The sequence below is a fragment of the Rana temporaria genome (genome assembly GCF_905171775.1).
Source record: "Rana temporaria chromosome 4 unlocalized genomic scaffold, aRanTem1.1 chr4a, whole genome shotgun sequence".
Classification (NCBI taxonomy): Eukaryota; Metazoa; Chordata; class Amphibia; order Anura; family Ranidae; genus Rana; species Rana temporaria.
In genome coordinates this window covers 4,467,943-4,486,801 of record NW_024404432.1, presented here as the reverse complement: position 1 = coordinate 4,486,801, position 18,859 = coordinate 4,467,943, and the positions used below count along the sequence as shown (strand labels likewise).

General features: G+C 46.5%; 1 protein-coding gene across 1 annotated transcript in view; it reads left to right on the top strand.

Moving 5' to 3' along the window:
• The first annotated feature begins 3,993 nt into the window (after window positions 1–3,993).
• Window positions 3,994–18,859, top strand: part of LOC120921724 (NACHT, LRR and PYD domains-containing protein 14-like) — a 483,121-nt gene continuing 468,255 nt past the window's right edge. Inside the window, exon 1 of the mRNA XM_040334262.1 lies at window positions 3,994–4,131. Coding sequence (XP_040190196.1) covers window positions 4,110–4,131 — 22 coding nt within the window. The 5' untranslated portion in view covers window positions 3,994–4,109. The remainder of the gene's footprint in view (window positions 4,132–18,859) is intronic.

The window sequence follows — 18,859 nt, the reverse complement described above, 5'->3', positions numbered from 1 at the left end:
CGTCTCTTATTTGTTTAGTTTCCTCCGCTAACAGGTCCATCACTTTCAGCACCACATCCGGCGTTGGGTTCGGGCCGAACCACGCTAGCTTCTCTCTCATTAGCTTGTTGGTTGGTGACTCCTCCTGAATCACTGGTGTCTCCATCTCTTGTACTGCTGGCGTTGCTGCAATCACGTCCTCCTGGTCTATCTCCATTGATTCTGCTATGATGACCCGCTTGGTTTTGTTGCTAGCAATCCTTCCACGAACTTCCAGTAGTTCTTTCAGTGTATTTCTTTTAAGCAGGGTGTAGCAGCCTTCCATTCACTGTTCCCAGTGTCTGCTTGGAATCCTGGTGTAAGGGGGGGGTAGAAGGGAAGATCCCACTGCTGCCACCAATTTGTGACGGTATCGGTATGATATCCCCGTCAAGCATTCCCTCCTCTCCATACAAGAACATCACAGGATCATCCATACATGAGTCAAGACTGAAGGCTGGAACCAAGACTGATTTATTGGCAGCTTGCTGCTGGTTATAAATACAGTTTTACAAGCTAAATCCTTAATCAAGGAACAATGGGAGCTCCACCCCCTTTTCACCCACTCTGGAGTTCTCATACAGAATATAGCCAGACAATTCGGAGCCGACCTGAAAACACATTTTCTTTAGATAAGGACATCAGCGGAGTTAATTACTAGGTGTAACAGCCTGACCACAATGAAGCAATCAGAATAATTAACATGAGCCACTTATCTAATCATTGTAAACAGTAAGGCCGGTCTCCTTCCCACACACAATAAATCATTTACCATTTGAACTAGGGAGCTGGCTGAGGAAGGGTCATTAACATATCAATCAGCCTGTAACACATGAACCCTTTTTACCTCTAACACACACAATATCTCTAAAACAAGCAGGGAGAATTACATGCTTCACACAATGCAATACAATACAATGTAAGACAATACAAAATACCTGTATTATAACCCCAGGATCCACTGACTGCATTTGGAGTGAGAAAAACAGTACGCCACAACAACTGGATACTTAACCAGAGATATATTTTACTGTGCAATATGCAAATAAGTGATTACAGTAATTGTGCTGTCATCCCAACGTAAGACGACAGCACAATTGATTTAAACATAAGCTATTTGAAAACAGTATACATAAACATTTTATACCTGGGAGCTCCCCCTACTTTATTAGCTATGCGTGAGATCTCACTTAAAGTACTTGGTCTTGGATCTTCTTTTCTTCGCTAGCTAAAGTGATTTGTAATCCACAGTTTTGATGAGTCAAATTGATGTGAAAATGCTCCTGGTGTAACTGCAACAACTATTTTAAAATCGCTTGAAATGTCAAATTAGATAGGCCTCAAGCCTTCTCAGTTTCAGTTCCTCTGTGGAACTATAAATCCCAGTGAGGCCTGTATATGAGTCTAACGGTGTGTAAACTTAGCAAACTGTGGGTCGTGACCCGCTCACCCACTGGATCGGAGCTCCGGGTAGTAACTTTTGTTCAGGGTCCTGTGACTGCAACTTGCTTCTCCGTCAGCTCTGTTCAGCTCCGCTGGATGGATCCGGTTCTCTGATGCAAGGATGAGTGTCTCTCGGTCTCTGCAATCCGGCCACTGTCCTCTAGCTCTCCGAGCTCAGCCTTCGCTCCCCAGCAGCTCGGCATCAGCATCCAGAAGGCTTTTGTTTACACTCCTGTCTCCCCTCGTCTCCAAGGCAACCCAAAATCCTCAACCAAAACATCTCTCTGCATTACCAGTATTTGGGTCTCTCCTCGTCTCCAAGGCAACCAAAATACTAAACAAAACATCTCTCTGCATTACCAGTATTTGGTCACTAGATGGCTCCAAATACTTAAACATAGCAATGTCCATAGACGTTGTATTAAAGTATGCAAACACACATCAATATACAAGAATGTCAGCGCTACATTAATGAAAAGTTTTTTGCGCTAAAGTGAACTCCTGCTGATCGGAACCCTCCCCCCCTCTGGTGTCACATTTGGCACCTTTCAGGGGGAGGGGGTGCAGATAACTGCGCATGCGCCGTAGGGAACCGGGCAGTGAAGCCGGAGCGCTTCACTTCCTGGTTCCCTCACCGAAGATGGCAGTGGGGTCAGCAGTGTGCCAATATTAAAAGTCAGCAGCTGCAGTATTTGTAGCTCCTGACTTTTAATATTTTTTTTTCAGCGGACATCCTCTTTAATTTAAAGTTTTTTATTTTCTGTTCTCTAAGTTTGTAATTGCCCTTAGCTGACTTTGACTTATTTTTCATAGGCCTCTTTCTTGTACCTATATGTCGTGATTAATACTTTTACTGACAGTGAATGTATGTTGGACAAATTTTCTTTGTATTGTGTCAGCACAAACTTAAATAAAAAATAATTTAAATAAAAGTTTAACTTTAACTGCTTTAGAGAGGTAGCGGGGGAAGCCGACAATTAAATTAGATCCAAGGAGATCTGTGCTGGCAGGGGGAAGGCTAATGCTGGGGATGAGAATTGGTGCTGGGGGATCAGTGGTGAAGGCAGGGGACAGTGGTGAGGAGGGCAGTGCAGGATTGGAGGAAACAGCTGGTGAGAGGTAGAGTGGCAGCAGGAGCGGCCGGGGTAATTTCAGGTGAATAGCTCTGATCAGCGGCCTGTTAGCTGATAATCAGGGCTATTATTTGGTTCATCAGAGTCTTTCTGCTATAAGTTCATGGTCACTTATAGCAGAGGAGGAATGTAGGTCTCTACGGCATACTGACCTGGCAGCGAAAGAGTTAAACTGCCAAATAGCAATTTAACACTGTGATACCAGGCCCCAACTGTGAGCAAGTGTTCAGGTTGCGGTGCTGCCCCATTAACCACTTGCCTACTGGACACTTTCAGCCCCTTCCTGCCCAGGCCAATTTTCAGCTTTCATCGCTCTCACACTCGCTCTCACACTTTGAATGACAATTGCGCGGTCATACAACACTGTACACCTATGAAATTTGTTACATTTTTTTGGAGACAGAGCTTTCTTTTGGTGGTATTTAATCACCACCACTTAGTTTCTGTTAGAATTTTTTTTTTAAATAATACATTTTTCTCCTTCACTGATGGGTGTTGAGGAGGCTGTACTGATGGGCACTAATGAGATGGTACTGATGAGCGACACTAATGGGCACAGATAGACAGCACTGATGGCCACTGATGAGGAGGCACTAATATGCAGCACTGGTGGGCACTGATGAGAAGGTACTAATATGCAGCATGATAGATGGCACTGATAGGCACTGATAGACAGCACGGATAGGCCGCAATGAGAGGCAGTGATGGGCCCTGATAGATGGCACTGATGAGAAGGCACTGATGGGAACATAGAAAAGGCACTGATGAGGAGGCATTGATGAGCACTGAAAAATGGCACTGATGAGGAGGCACTGACAGGCAGCACTGATGGGCAATAATTGGCAGCACTAAATGTCACTGATGGGGCTGCACTGATAATCAGGGCACTAATTGTCAGTGCATATGTCCCCACTGAGGAATGTCACTTGCTGGCTCTCCTCTCCAATAACCGGCAATACCTGTTTACACTGTAATCAGCCGTGATTGGACACAGCTGATCACATGGTAAAGAGCCTACGTTGTTTATCATGATCAGTGGTATGCTGTGTCCTAGGGACACAGCATACCACTGATTACCACGCCTGCCCCCTCGGGCTTGCGTGAGCGACAAGAATAGGAGCATGTCACATTCCTCGCAGAATGAGAGCGCTCCCACTCGCCTGTCATTCCACTATATGGTGGGCGGAAAGCAGTTTTAATGGGCCAGTGTGATAGGTGGTGCCATCTCTGCACTTTGTGAAGTTTAGTTTAAGCTTTTGTTATAATGATTATACTGATTATATGCACTTTTTTTTGTTGATTGTGCTGTGAAATGCATGCTATACATTTTATATAAATAATAATAATAAAAAAAATAATGATAATCTGTCTTGCTCTCTCTGATATCTGGTTCAGGTCTGAAGAAAAGTAGAACCCTGTGTTTCCTGTTAATACGGAAACTGAAGCAACGTTCATATTTTCCACCCCAACCGTCTATTGTGGTTTCTGTGGTTGCAGCTGCCGGAATCTCTCCAGATGGCCTCATCTGATGAGCAAGGTAAAATATTATTTATTACATTGCACCCTCATTGACTGTAATTGATATAATAGAAAAATATATACGATGCCCCAGACACATATAGAGTGAGATGTATACAGCTGCCTATGCAGGGGCAGATCCAGAGTCTAGTCTCAGGAGGGGGACTACCAGAAAATATTTTTTGGGGGGCAATTTATCAGGGAAATGACTGGTGTTGGCGCTTCAATCATCCCGGCGCCATGGTTGTTATGGTGTCAGGATGATTGAAGTGAATTATTTCTATTATTACATTGTAATATAAAATGAAAAATTTCAACTAACCATAATGTAGAATCAGTGGGAGCCCCCCGAGTGTGTCACTTGCCACATCACCTGCCATATGTTGCGGATTGTCACTTGCCTGCCACCAGATGCGGATTGTCACTTGCCAAATGTTGTGTATTGTCACTTGCCATATGTTGCCTATTGTCACTTGCCACGTCACCTGCCACACGTTGCGGTTTGTCGCATCACCTGCCACAAGTTGCGGATTGTCACTTGCCACGTCACCTGCCACATGTTGTGGATTGTCACTTGCCACGTCACCTGCCACATGTTGAAGATTGTCACCTGCCACATGTTGTGGATTGTCACTTGCCACGTCACCTGCCACATGTTGAAGATTGTCACTTGCCACGTCGCCTGCCACACGTTGTGGATTGTCACATCACCTGCCACAAGTTGCGGAATGTCACTTGCCTGCCACCAGATGCAGATTGTCACTTGCCACGTCACCTACCACATGTTGTGGATTGTCACTTGCCACGTCACCTGCCACATGTTGAAGATTGTCACTTGCCACGTCGCCTGCCACACGTTGTGGATTGTCACATCACCTGCCACAAGTTGCGGAATGTCACTTGCCTGCCACCAGATGCAGATTGTCACTTGCCACGTCACCTACCACATGTTGTGGATTGTCACTTGCCACGTCACCTGCCACATGTTGAAGATTGTCACTTGCCACGTCGCCTGCCACACGTTGTGGATTGTCACATCACCTGCCACAAGTTGCGGAATGTCACTTGCCTGCCACCAGATGCAGATTGTCACTTGCCACGTCACCTACCACATGTTGTGGATTGTCACTTGCCACATTTTGCAGATTGTCACTTGCCACGTCACCTGTCACATGTTGTGGATTGTCACTTGCCACATGTTGGAGATTGTCACTTGCCACGTCACCTGCCACATGTTGCGGATTGTCACTTGCCATGTCACCTGCCACATGTTGAAGATTGTCACTTGCCATGTCACCTGCCACATGTTGCGGATTGTCACTTGCCATGTCACCTGCCACATGTTGTGGATTGTCACTTGCCACGTCACCTGCCACATGTTGCATATTGTCACTTGCCACGTCACCTGCCACATGTTGTGGATTGTCACTTGCCACGTCACCTGCCACATGTTGTGGATTGTCACTTGCCACATGTTGCGGATTGTCACTTGCCACGTCACCTGCCACATGTTGCAGAATGTCACTTGCCTGCCACCAGATGCAGCTTGTCACTTGCCACGTCACCTGCCACATGTTGTGGATTGTCACTTGCCACATGTTGCAGATTGTCACTTGCCACGTCACCTGCCACATGTTGTGGATTGTCACTTGCCACGTCACTTGCCACATGTTGCGGATTGTCACTTGCCACATGTTGCGGATTGTCACTTGCCACGTCACCTGCCACATGTTGCAGAATGTCACTTGCCTGCCACCAGATGCAGCTTGTCACTTGCCACGTCACCTGCCACATGTTGTGGATTGTCACTTGCCACATGTTGCAGATTGTCACTTGCCACGTCACCTGCCACATGTTGTGGATTGTCACTTGCCACATCACTTGCCACATGTTGCGGATTGTCACTTGCCTGCCACCAGATGCGGATTGTCACTTGCCAAATGTTGTGTATTGTCACTTGCCATATGTTGCCTATTGTCACTTGCCACGTCACCTGCCACAAGTTGCGGATTGTCACTTGCCACACCACCTGCCACATGTTGTGGATTGTCACTTGCCACGTCACCTGCCACATGTTGAAGATTGTCACTTGCCACGTCACCTGCCACATGTTGTGGATTGTCACTTGCCACGTCACCTGCCACATGTTGAAGATTGTCACTTGCCATGTCACCTGCCACATGTTGTGGATTGTCACTTGCCACGTCACCTGCCACATGTTGCATATTGTCACTTGCCACGTCGCCTGCCACACGTTGTGGATTGTCACATCACCTGCCACAAGTTGCGGAATGTCACTTGCCTGCCACCAGATGCAGATTGTCACTTGCCACGTCACCTACCACATGTTGTGGATTGTCACTTGCCACATGTTGGAGATTGTCACTTGCCACGTCACCTGCCACATGTTGCGGATTGTCACTTGCCATGTCACCTGCCACATGTTGCGGATTGTCACTTGCCACGTCACCTGCCACATGTTGTGGATTGTCACTTGCCACGTCACCTGCCACATGTTGAAGATTGTCACTTGCCACATGTTGTGGATTGTCACTTGCCACGTCACCTGCCACATGTTGAAGATTGTCACTTGCCACGTCACCTGCCACATGTTGCATATTGTCACTTGCCACGTCGCCTGCCACACGTTGTGGATTGTCACATCACCTGCCACAAGTTGCGGAATGTCACTTGCCTGCCACCAGATGCAGATTGTCACCTGCCATATTTTGTGGATTGTCACTTGCCACGCCACCTGCCGCAAGTTGCAGATTGTCACTTGCCACATGTTGCGGATTGTCACTTGCCACGTCACTTGCCACAAGTTGCAGATTGTCACTTGCCACATTTTGCGGATTGTCACCTGCCACATATTGCATATTGTCACTTGCCACGTTGCCTGCCACATGTTGCGAATTGTCGCATCACCTGCCACAAGTTGTGGAATCTCACTTGCCTGCCACCAGATGCAGATTGTCACCTGCCACATGTTGCATATTGTCACCTGCCACATGTTGTGGATTGTCACTTGCCACGTCACCTGCCACATGTTGAAGATTGTCACTTGCCACGTCACCTGCCACATGTTGTGGATTGTCACTTGCCACGTCACCTGCCACATGTTGAAGATTGTCACTTGCCACGTCACCTGCCACATGTTGTGGATTGTCACTTGCCACGTCACCTGCCACATGTTGAAGATTGTCACTTGCCACGTCGCCTGCCACACGTTGTGGATTGTCACATCACCTGCCACAAGTTGCGGAATGTCACTTGCCTGCCACCAGATGCAGATTGTCACTTGCCACGTCACCTACCACATGTTGTGGATTGTCACTTGCCACATTTTGCAGATTGTCACTTGCCACGTCACCTGTCACATGTTGTGGATTGTCACATGTTGGAGATTGTCACTTGCCACGTCACCTGCCACATGTTGCGGATTGTCACTTGCCATGTCACCTGCCACATGTTGTGGATTGTCACTTGCCACGTCACCTGCCACATGTTGTGGATTGTCACTTGCCACGTCACCTGCCACATGTTGAAGATTGTCACTTGCCACGTCACCTGCCACATGTTGTGGATTGTCACTTGCCACGTCACCTGCCACATGTTGCATATTGTCACTTGCCACGTCGCCTGCCACACGTTGTGGATTGTCACATCACCTGCCACAAGTTGCGGAATGTCACTTGCCTGCCACCAGATGCAGATTGTCACTTGCCACGTCACCTACCACATGTTGTGGATTGTCACTTGCCACGTCACTTGCCACATGTTGCGGATTGTCACTTGCCACATGTTGCGGATTGTCACTTGCCACGTCACCTGCCACATGTTGCAGAATGTCACTTGCCTGCCACCAGATGCAGCTTGTCACTTGCCACGTCACCTGCCACATGTTGTGGATTGTCACTTGCCACGTCACCTGCCACATGTTGTGGATTGTCACTTGCCACATCACTTGCCACATGTTGCGGATTGTCACTTGCCATGTCACCTGCCACATGTTGTGGATTGTCACTTGCCACGTCACCTGCCACATGTTGTGGATTGTCACTTGCCACGTCACCTGCCACATGTTGAAGATTGTCACTTGCCACGTCACCTGCCACATGTTACGGATTGTCACTTGCCACGTCACCTGCCACATGTTGAAGATTGTCACTTGCCACGTCACCTGCCACATGTTGTGGATTGTCACTTGCCACGTCACCTGCCACATGTTGTGGATTGTCACTTGCCACGTCACCTGCCACATGTTGCGGATTGTCACTTGCCACGTCACCTGCCACATGTTGCGGATTGTCACTTGCCTGCCACAAGTTGCAGATTGTCACTTGAAAAATAGGGACATTTGATCATGAGAATTAACATTCACCATTAGAGAAAACAGCCTGACATTTTAGAATAGGAATATGTGACCATGTAAATAATTTGAATATCTTTTTAAATATCGCTAATTACTATTTATCAAAAGTGCTATGTGAGTAAAATTAGTGCAAATAAATCTAATATTGAAAATAATGTGTATCACAGCAGTATATGGTTAATAATATAAAGTCCATTCAGGTAAAATATATATTAAACTAAAACCAAGTCCATGTAAAAACGTGCTATAATTGGTGCATGCACAGAAAAATCTGATCATCCAGGGAGTAACTCAATCCTTATTGCAACAGGATCATTTCATGGATGAGCAAGATAAAAGAGCGGAGGAAAGGGACGGGCAAGGGAGTCCATTAGCTAGATTCAGGTAGATGGGCACATCTTTGTTCCGGCGTAACTGAACGTATATGCGCTACGCTGGCATAAGTCAGAGAGGTAAGTATATGGGGCCAGATCCTCAAAAGAGATACGACAGAGTAACTGCTGTTACTCCGTCGTATCCCTGGTCCTAACTATGAAACTGATCCACAGAATCAGTTTCCCATAGTTAGGACGAAGATCCGGCATGTGTAATTGAATTACACTGCCGGATCTTAGGATGCAGTACCGCATCCGCCGCTGGGGGCATTTCGCGTCGAAATGCCGCCTCGGGTATGCAAATTAGCACTTACGGAGATCCACAAAGCTTTTACGCTTCGTTTTGTCGCCGTAAGTTTTAGTTTGCAAGTGCAAAATTAGGGCTGCTTTTACAAAGTGTAAACTGTTTACACCATGTAAAATGCAGACCCTTCTTCCTCGCGCCACGCTTTTTTTTCGATTTCGATTTTTTTTTTTGCCGCCGTATCTTTTTTTTTTTCCGACGCAACTTTATTGACCCGTCGCGATCCACAAAGCCAGACGTAACGTAATTTCGCGCTATGCCCGTCGGGAAAATGACGTCACGAGCATGCGCAGTACGGCCGGCGCGGGAGCGCGCCTCATTTAAATGGGATTCGCCCCCTGATGATGAGGAACGCCTTGCGCCGGCCCGATTTAAGTTACTCCACTCAAAATTTCTAGGTAAGTGCTTTGTGGATCGGGCACTTAGGTAGAAATTTTGCGGCGGTGTAACTTAAATCGGAATATTTAAGTTAAGCCCGTTTTTTGAGGATCTGGCCCACGATTCACAAAGCACTTGCTCTCCACGTTGCGCCGGCGTAACGTAAATGTGAAGGTGTAAGTGTAAGTGGGTGTGACCTTATGCAAATGATGGCCTGAGCATGGAGCAGTGGATTACGCCTGGAGTATCTTCCACGGAGCATGCGCAGTGATGTCGACGTATGATCGCTTCCTTGTGCGCATGCTCACAACTTCGCCGGCCCAACTTACTGGTTTACGCCGGCCTACCGGCTTACACCGAATGCATAAATACGCCCAGACATGCGCCCCTCCGACGCAAAATTACATCCTGCTTTTTCCCCCCCTGAGCAAGGTAATTTTGCTTTTCTTTATTCCTGCTCTCTTTTGCTGTGCTATGGCTGCTACAGTCAGCAAGAGAAAGTGAAATGTTATTCCCCAGGAGAGGGCAATTGTGATTGCTGGCATGGAGAGATATGATACGTTCCTCCATGGTGCCCAGAGTCGGTATACCAGCCGCGCCAAGAAGCAGGAAATCCTGGATACGATAGCTTCTCAAGTTAGTGCCCTTGGCAATGCTACCCGCAGCGCCAAGGACATTAACAAGAAAATGAATGACTTGAAGCTCCGTGTGCGGGAGAAGCTGTCCGCCATTCGGAAGCACCAGAGTGGCACGGGGGGTGGACCACCCTGCAACATTGTTTTGACACCGGAGGAGGAGATGGTCGCCCGGTGTATACAGAGGGAGCAGTTGGAGGGAGTTGAGGGCTTCGATTCCCGTGACGATGCCTCAAAGACAGGTAAGTGTGTTTTATCCCCCATCCAGTGTGCAGCATGTGAGGGGGTGGAAGGGAACATGTGACAAGTGTGTGGGTCCCCCAACATGTGACTGCTTTATGTCATCCACAGATGTGCAGGAGGGAGCGGGCCCATCTGCTGCCGGTGGCCGTCCCACCACATCGTCCCCGGAGCAGCCTCAGCAAGACCCCCAAGATCCAGCGGGGGAGGGGAGTGCCCACACCTCTCCTCTCGAGGAGGTGGTTGAGAAGTCGGTGGACCTAGGGCAGATAGGCCTCATTATAGAGGAGTCCAGTGTTCTGCCTGGGCCCTCTCACAACTCCCCTCTGATCAGGGGAAACCCCTCTGTATCTGCCACCAGCAGGGGAGCCACCTCAAGGGGCTCACCATACACCCGATCGCAGGCGTCTTCTGCCCCAAGAAAGGCGTCAAGGAAGACGAGGGGTGTTCCTCTGAGTGTCCAGGACCAAATAGCCCTGGACCAGGGCCAGCAGACCCAGCATATGGGGGATATAGCCGGGCACCTGCAGCGTATGGCACATACCACTGGCCAAATATATGATGCAGTGCTGGATGCAAATTGCAATAGCTCTGCAGTGGTCACCTGTGTGGCGGACCTGCAGGCCACCACTGTGAACCTGGTGGACAAGGTTGAAAGCCTTACTGAGGCTGTCAATGCCAACACGGCTGCCATCCAAGAGGAGGGGAGACAGAGGCAGCGCAACCAGCGGCATAACATTACCCGCCAGCTTAGGATGCAGGCCCAGACAAATGTATTTTTGAGCCGGATTGCCGTGGCCTTGGAGGGCAGGCAGCCATCACCTGCCAGGAGTGGCACACCCGGGGATGAGCCACCTCCAGATGTCCCACCCCAGGCAGCTGAGGAGTCAGAGAGGTGCCAGCAGGCGCAGCCCCCGTCAGCCCAAATAAGTGCCCTTTTTTTTTTATTATTCTATGCTCAGGTCATGAGCTTTTTTTTGGATTTGTTAAATCACACGATGAGGAGTGCTGCTACAGTGTGACTGGTGTGTGAATGGGGGTGACACTCCTGCCAGTAAGGGGTGTCACCCTCGGTCGTTGGGGAGAATTTATCCCCACGACCCGTGTGAATGGTGTATGAATGTACAGCAACATAATTGGAGCCTTGCCATGGCGTTGCTGCTCCCAAGTCCTGCATTGTGCACTTGGGCTAATCCAATGTGATGTGGATGTGGGGTGTGTGCTAGGGACCACAGTGGTGTGCATGCGTGCACTCTCCTTGTGCCACGATGAATGTGTGTGTTTAACGTGCAAATATTGTCTTCTGTGAGGCGTCTCCTGACTGCTGCTCCCTCAGCAGACGGGGTAGCCTCGGTTAGGGGGGGACTGTGTGGTTGGGGGGTCAGGTCATCATGTAGTTCAATCTCCAGGCCCTTTCTCATGGCGTAGTTGTGTAGAATGCAACATGCACCGATGATCTGGCACACAAAGTTTGGGGAATACAACAGGGTCCCCCTGGACTTATCCAGGCATCGGAAACGGGACTTCAGGAGGCAAAATGTGCGCTCCACCACTCCACGGGTACGTATGTGTGCAGCATTGTATCTTCTCTCTCCTCTGGTTTGGGGATTCCGGTATGGAGTCAGGAGATGAGGCCCAAGTGCATATGCAGAGTCACCTGGAAGTAAAAAGACAGGAGGATGTTAGTCGTGCATGTGCCCCTTGTGATGTCTGCATCATAGGGTCGGACATTCATGCCTGACTCCCATGTCACTCACCAACCAGCCAGCTGTCCCCGTACACGTTCTGTTCAAATTACGTTGGGATGTCGCTTTGACGGTATATGTAGCGGTCGTGGCTGGCCCCTGGGTGTTTGGCACGGACGTGCCATATGAGGCATTGGGCATCGGCTATCACCTGTGCGTTGATGGAATGCCAATGCTTCCGATTGCGGTATATGTGCTCTGTGTCACGGGGGGGCGTAGTGCCACATGTGTGCAATCAATGGCCCCGACGGTGCGTGGGAATCCGGCAATTATGTAGAAATCCTGCATTGCCTTCTGCCGCAGGTGCTCCTGGGTGGGTTTGATGAAGTGGTGGGACATGCGTCTGAGGATTGCGGGGACAACCTGGTGCACACATCTGCTCATGGTAGATTGTGACATCCCAGACACCACTCCACTTGTACGCTGAAAAGATCCACTGGCGAGGAAATGCAGTGTTGCCAGTTGACCAGTGGCTGCACTGCATGTGCACGGTGTGTCTTGCTGGTGATGTCAACATGCAGGGTTGTGGATAATTCCAGGATGGCATCAGGGCTGAATCTGAAGATGCGATACACCTCTGCATTACCCATGCCAAAGACATCCATGCGCATGCGTTATATCCTCTCCCGTGCCCTCCTACGAGTCGGTGGACCCATTAGTAGTGCTAGGACCATGACTGCCCCTGGCATGTTGGCACACAGATGTGTTCTCCTGCAAGTGTGGGTGCTCAGCTCGTCCGTAACGCTGCTGCTGGAGCTGCTCTCCAGCTGACCTGTGGACGTCTGGTGCAAAGATATTCCAGCTTTTTGATGGAATAACTTTAGGCCTGACGTACAACTTACGCGCACCGGGCTTAGCCTGCGTCGAGCGCACTTACATGCGTGAATCGGCTTATCTCCCTCATTTGCATATTTGAATAGGAAATAAATGTGAGCGCAAGATGCGTCGAGCGTAAATATGCGCCCATGATACGCCTGTGTAGAAAAGTTACGTTGGTCGGAGGAAGCATATTTTCAGTCGTATCTTGTTCTGTGGGTACTGAACATAAATGCGCCGGCGCATATTTACACTTACGCCGCGTATCTGTAATCTTTCTGAATCCAGCTACAAGTCTGGAAAATATGTAGATAAAAACAACAGATTCCTTGTGTCCTCCCCCTGTGCAGATGGCCTCTTACCCTATAAATAGATGTAAAAAATGTGGTAGATGGCGCACGATTAAAAAGAGCATACAGAAATGGTCAAAATCAATATCATATCATCATGTGGTCCATGCACTGAGAATAAGATAAAATGTCCAATAATAGGCCAATGAAAAGTCCTGGTGTGTACTATATATATGAAAAGCACTGGAGGCAGCAACCCTGAAGCAGAAGCAAGCTCTGGAAAATATTGTAAAAGAGAAAGATGCGCCAATCCAAGGATTTATTAGATAATATGTCACAGACAGTAAATTGGCTACTCACAAACATGAGAGGTAACACAGGCAAATAGATAATGATGCAAGCGCTGGATGTAGTGGGACTCCAGGGTCTCAGAAGCCTTGGGGAGCCACGGGAGAGCAGGGAGCCGGAAAAGCCGATTCAGAACAGCGTGGAGCGCAGTGTGCCGTCGTTGTACCGGAAGTGACGTGGGGAGCTGGGCCAGCCAATGGGATGACGCGTTTCACAGCATCCGCTGTTTCATCGGATCCATGGCATCCATAGAGAACGGACATACTATATGCGAGGAGAAGTGCTGTGATTGGTCAGCGGCGCATGAAAACAGAGAACACACAAAGTAAACAGTCGGAGCATACTATCAATAAGATGGGGCTCTATGGTTGAATGAACATGGGCCAATAGGAAAAATAGCAGTTTTAAAACACACACAATAAAATACATAGATAATTACACTAAAAATACAAGAAAATATACAAAAAATACTACAAAATTCCCTACAAATGTAGGAAGTCTGAGAACTAATGATGCGGACAGAGCCAATAAATTGGCAATAATAGAAATTAAAATGTAAAATTACTAAACGAAGAAGAGGAAAAAAGTGTGGGGGGGGGGGAAATAATAGTAAGAACGAATATGTTTATAACAAAATGGGATATAGTAATAGATACTAATATAATTAAATTAGATAGGGGAAGATGGTGATCATAATAATAAAATACAAATTAGAAGGGAATTGATCCTATGGACTTTTAAATACTGTAATAGCTAGATTCAGGTAGGGTGGCTTAACTTTGTCCGGGCGTAGCGTATGTTATTTACGTTACGCCGCCGCAATTTAGAGAAGCAAGTGCAGTATTCACAAAGCACTTGGTCCGTAAGTTGCGGCGGCGTAGTGTAAATTGGCCGGCCTAAGCCCGCCTAATTCAAATGTGGAAGAGGTGGGCGTGTTTTATGTAAATTAATCGTGACCTCACATAAATAATGCTTTGAACGAACGGCCGTATTCCAGTATCCCAGTGCGCATGCTTTAAATCATGTCGCAAATAGTAAATTCTTTCGATTTGAACGTAACCTACGCCCAGCCCCATTCATGGATGACTTACGCAAACGACGTAAAACGTGAAAAATTTTACGCTGTCCCGACGTCCATACCTAAAGGATCACTAAAGGAAAATATATTTTTTTGCTGAAATGACTGTTTACAGGGTATAGAGACATAATAGTTAACTGATTCCTTTTAAAAATGATAAAATAGATAAAATGTGCCTGCAGTTTAGTTTTGTTTTTGCTGTATTTTCCTGGTTCTCTGATGTACAGAGCCAGAGAGCCAATAGAGGGCAGTGATGCTTTGTCTAAAACCCCTCAACACCAATCCAGTTTCGTTTTACAAACAGTAATCACACCTCCTTGATTAGTCACCACAGTGAGAAATCTCCCAGTACTGTGGTGATCAGGAAACAGACAACCGGGGAGTGTCCAGAACAGAGAGGAATTACAGCAACATCAAAGTAAAAACGAACAATGAGGACATGAAACCAGGACTGCAGTAAGGTAAAGGAAGCTATTTAGCTAAAAAAAAAAATCCTTTAGTGACCCTTTAACATTGGCTGCACCATCTTTTTGGTCGTTTATCTTTTAGCCTGAAAACGCCTTACGTAAATGGCGTATCTTTACTGCGACGGCCGGGCGTACGTTCGTTAACCACTTCCCGCCCAAGGACGTCATATGGCGTCCTGGACTTTTAGTGGGGATATCTGAATGATGGGGCAGCTACAGGCATCATTCAGATATCCATCTCTTCAGCCGGCGAATCCCTGCACCATAAAAATGATCATAGTGGCGGTTCCGCCGCTTGATCGTTCTTATAGGCGGCGGGAGGGGACGCCCCCCCTCCCGCCGCCATCCGGTGCTTCTTCAGGCTCTCCTTTGCCATCGGAGACCTGGAGAAACGATCCGCCGGCGTCTGATAGAAACCATAGAGTAGACTGGTGACCAGATGGTCACCAGTCATCTCTATGATCGTCGGAGGCCCGGGCACGATGTTATGACGTCACGCCACGGGTCCTGGAATGTAAACACAGCCGCAATCGCGGCTGAAAGCATTAGATCGGTGAATTTTTTTTCACGATCTAATGCTTTCCAGCCTGGAGGAGAGATGTGAGATCTTATTGACCCCGCATCTCTCCATAAAGAGTACCTGTCACAAACATTCCTATTACAAGGGATGTTTACATTCCTTGTAATAGGAATAAAAGTGATCAAAAAAAATAAAAAATAAAAGAAATCAAGTAAAAAATAAAAATAAAAATTTAAACGCCCCTATCCCCGGTAGCTCGCGTTTAGAAGCGAACACACACGTAAGTCCCGCCCACATATGTAAACGCCGTTCAAACCACACATGTGAGGTATCGCCGCGTGCGTTAGAGCGCCAGCAACAATTCCAGCACTAGACCTACTCTGTAACTCTAAATTTGTAACTTGAAAAAAAAAATAAGAGACGCCTATGGAGATTTTTAAGTACTGACGTTTGGCGCCATTCCATGTGTGCGCAATTTTAAAGCGTGACATGTTAGGTATCTATTTACTCGGCGTTAGGTATCTATTTACTCGGCGTAACTTCATCTTTCACATTATACAAAAAAAATTGGGCTAACTTTACGGTTTTGTTATTTTTTAATTCACAAAACCGTTTTTTTCCCCAAAAAAAGGCGTTTGAAAAATTATTGCGCAAATACTGTGCGAGATAAAAAGTTGCAATGGCCGGCATTTTATTCCCTAGGGTGTCTACTAAAAAAACATATATAGTGTTTGGGGGTTCTGAGTAATTTTCTAACAAAAAAATTATGATTTATGCATGTAGGAGAGAAGTGCCAAAATAGGCCCGGTATGGAGGTGGTTAATAGGCGTATCTAGCTGATTTACATATTCTAGGCGTAAATCAGCATACACGCCCCTAGCGACCAGCGTAAATATGCAGCTAAGATACAACGGCGTAGGAGACTTACGCCGGTCATATCTTAGCAACATTTAAGCGTATCTCAGTTTAAGAATACGCTTAAATATACGACGGCGCGGATTCGGAGTTACGACGACGTATCTACTGATACGCCGTCATAACTGTACCTGAATCTAGCTATTTGTGTGCATATACATACACACACATAAATGTATATGTACATGCAAACAAACACACTACCCACACATCTATGGCAATCTAAAAGGTAGAAAGCAATAATATTAATATTAGTAGTAAATAGGGAAAATAAACAAAAATAATAACAATAATAATATTAGCCAAAAATTGATAATGATGAAAATAGTGAAATTACCAAAAAATTATGATAATACGAATATATAACACATCATATATCAATGTACATATAGATGTATGGGTATAAGGGGAAGAGTGAAATAATTATAGTAAAAATGATATATAAAATTATACATACATATTCAATATAGAAAAAGAAATATGCATATGCACACATATATACACACACACACAAAAAAGGGTATATGATTAGTATATAGTATTAGGTAGATTCACAAAGAGTTAGGCCGGCTTATCAGTAGATAAGCCGACCTAACTCTGAATCTACGCCGGCGTTTGTTTAAGTGTATTCTCAAACAGAGATACACTTAAACAAAGCTAAGATAGAACGGCGCAAGCCGGCCTATCTTAGCTTGCAATGTTTCTGCTGTCCATTGCGGCCGGCGTAGATTATGTAAATGAGGGGATACGCCGATTCACGAACGTACGCCAGGCCTACACCGTCACATTACGTCGTTTCCGTAAGGGATAGGCCGCCTAAAGTTATTCCACCTATGAGGTGGAATAACAATGTTAAGTATGGCCGCCGTTCCCGCCGCGAGGTTCGAATTTTTAACGTCGTTTGCGCAAGTCGTGCGCGAATCGGGATTTACGTAGTTTACGTACACGTCGAAATCAATAGGCCCGTATGGCCTACTTAGCCGCAATGTGCACTGGGAAATGTAGTCGCCCGGCGCATACGCAGTGTCAAAAAACATCAAAAAACGTGAGGTCAAGCCTCATTTCCATACAACACGCCCCCCTCCAAGTCATTTGAATTAGGCGCGCTTACGCCTGCTCGTTTTAGGCTACGCCGCCGAAAATTAGCAGGTAAGTGGTTTGAGAATCACTACTAGCCTAACTAATTTACGGCGGTGTAGCCTAAAAAGACTAGGCTAGGCCGCCCTAAAGTTAGGCGCCCCTACGTGAATCTACCTATATATCAAAATGATACATCGACAGTACATGCATACATATACACATAAGGAATCCTGTATCATCACGCGTATATGTCAGCACGCACTCACCATGATAAATATGCAAGAATAAATTATCAGTTAAATGGATAAATTAAGTATGTATGTGATCAGAAAATTATATAGAATAAATAACATTGGATAATATTATTGGTCTCTATTTCCTCATTAAGGCCATGGGGCGACATCGTATTTAGAGAATAAATCCAGAAGGTTTCTTGTCTACAAAGATGTTGAAATCTTTCGACTGCAGTAGGGGTTTCAGGTATAGCCTCGATAACCCACACCTGCAAAAGAGAGGTGTCCTTATGATGATGCGTAGCAAAGTGACGTGCAACACTGTATTTGGGATTACCTGCATGATGTTGTGCTTTTTTAAGGTCATTTTTACCCGCACAGTAATTTATTTTGAATTCTTTTATAACGAAGATATTTTAAAATACAAGACAATCTATATGACATAGTCTATAATATGAAACTTATTCACGGAGTCGTACGATCATACAAAATAGCTAATTTATTGGTAGACAGAATATAAATATTTACATGAAATTAAAATACCAATTGCGTTGCATTAACGACTTGAAAATCAATGAAATACCCCCAAAATGGGCATGCGATATACTTGACATTAGTGCCATGGTCGTTTCTCATTTTGGTTACTGATACGCCGGCGTACTTTTTGAATCCTCAAAACAAGATACGACGGCTTCTGGGTTAGATCCGACAGGTGTACGTCTTCGTACGCCTTCGGATCTAAGATGCAATACTTCGGCATCCGCTGGGTGGTGTTTTCCGCGTCGGGTATGCAAATTTGCGATTTACGACGATCCACGAACATCCGCGCGGCCGTCGCATTTTCTAACGTCGTCTGTAGTCGGCTTTTTCCGGCGTATAGCTAAAGCTGGTATTTTGCGGCGTATAGATAGAATTGCCATGTTAAGTATGGCCGTCGTTCCCGCATCGA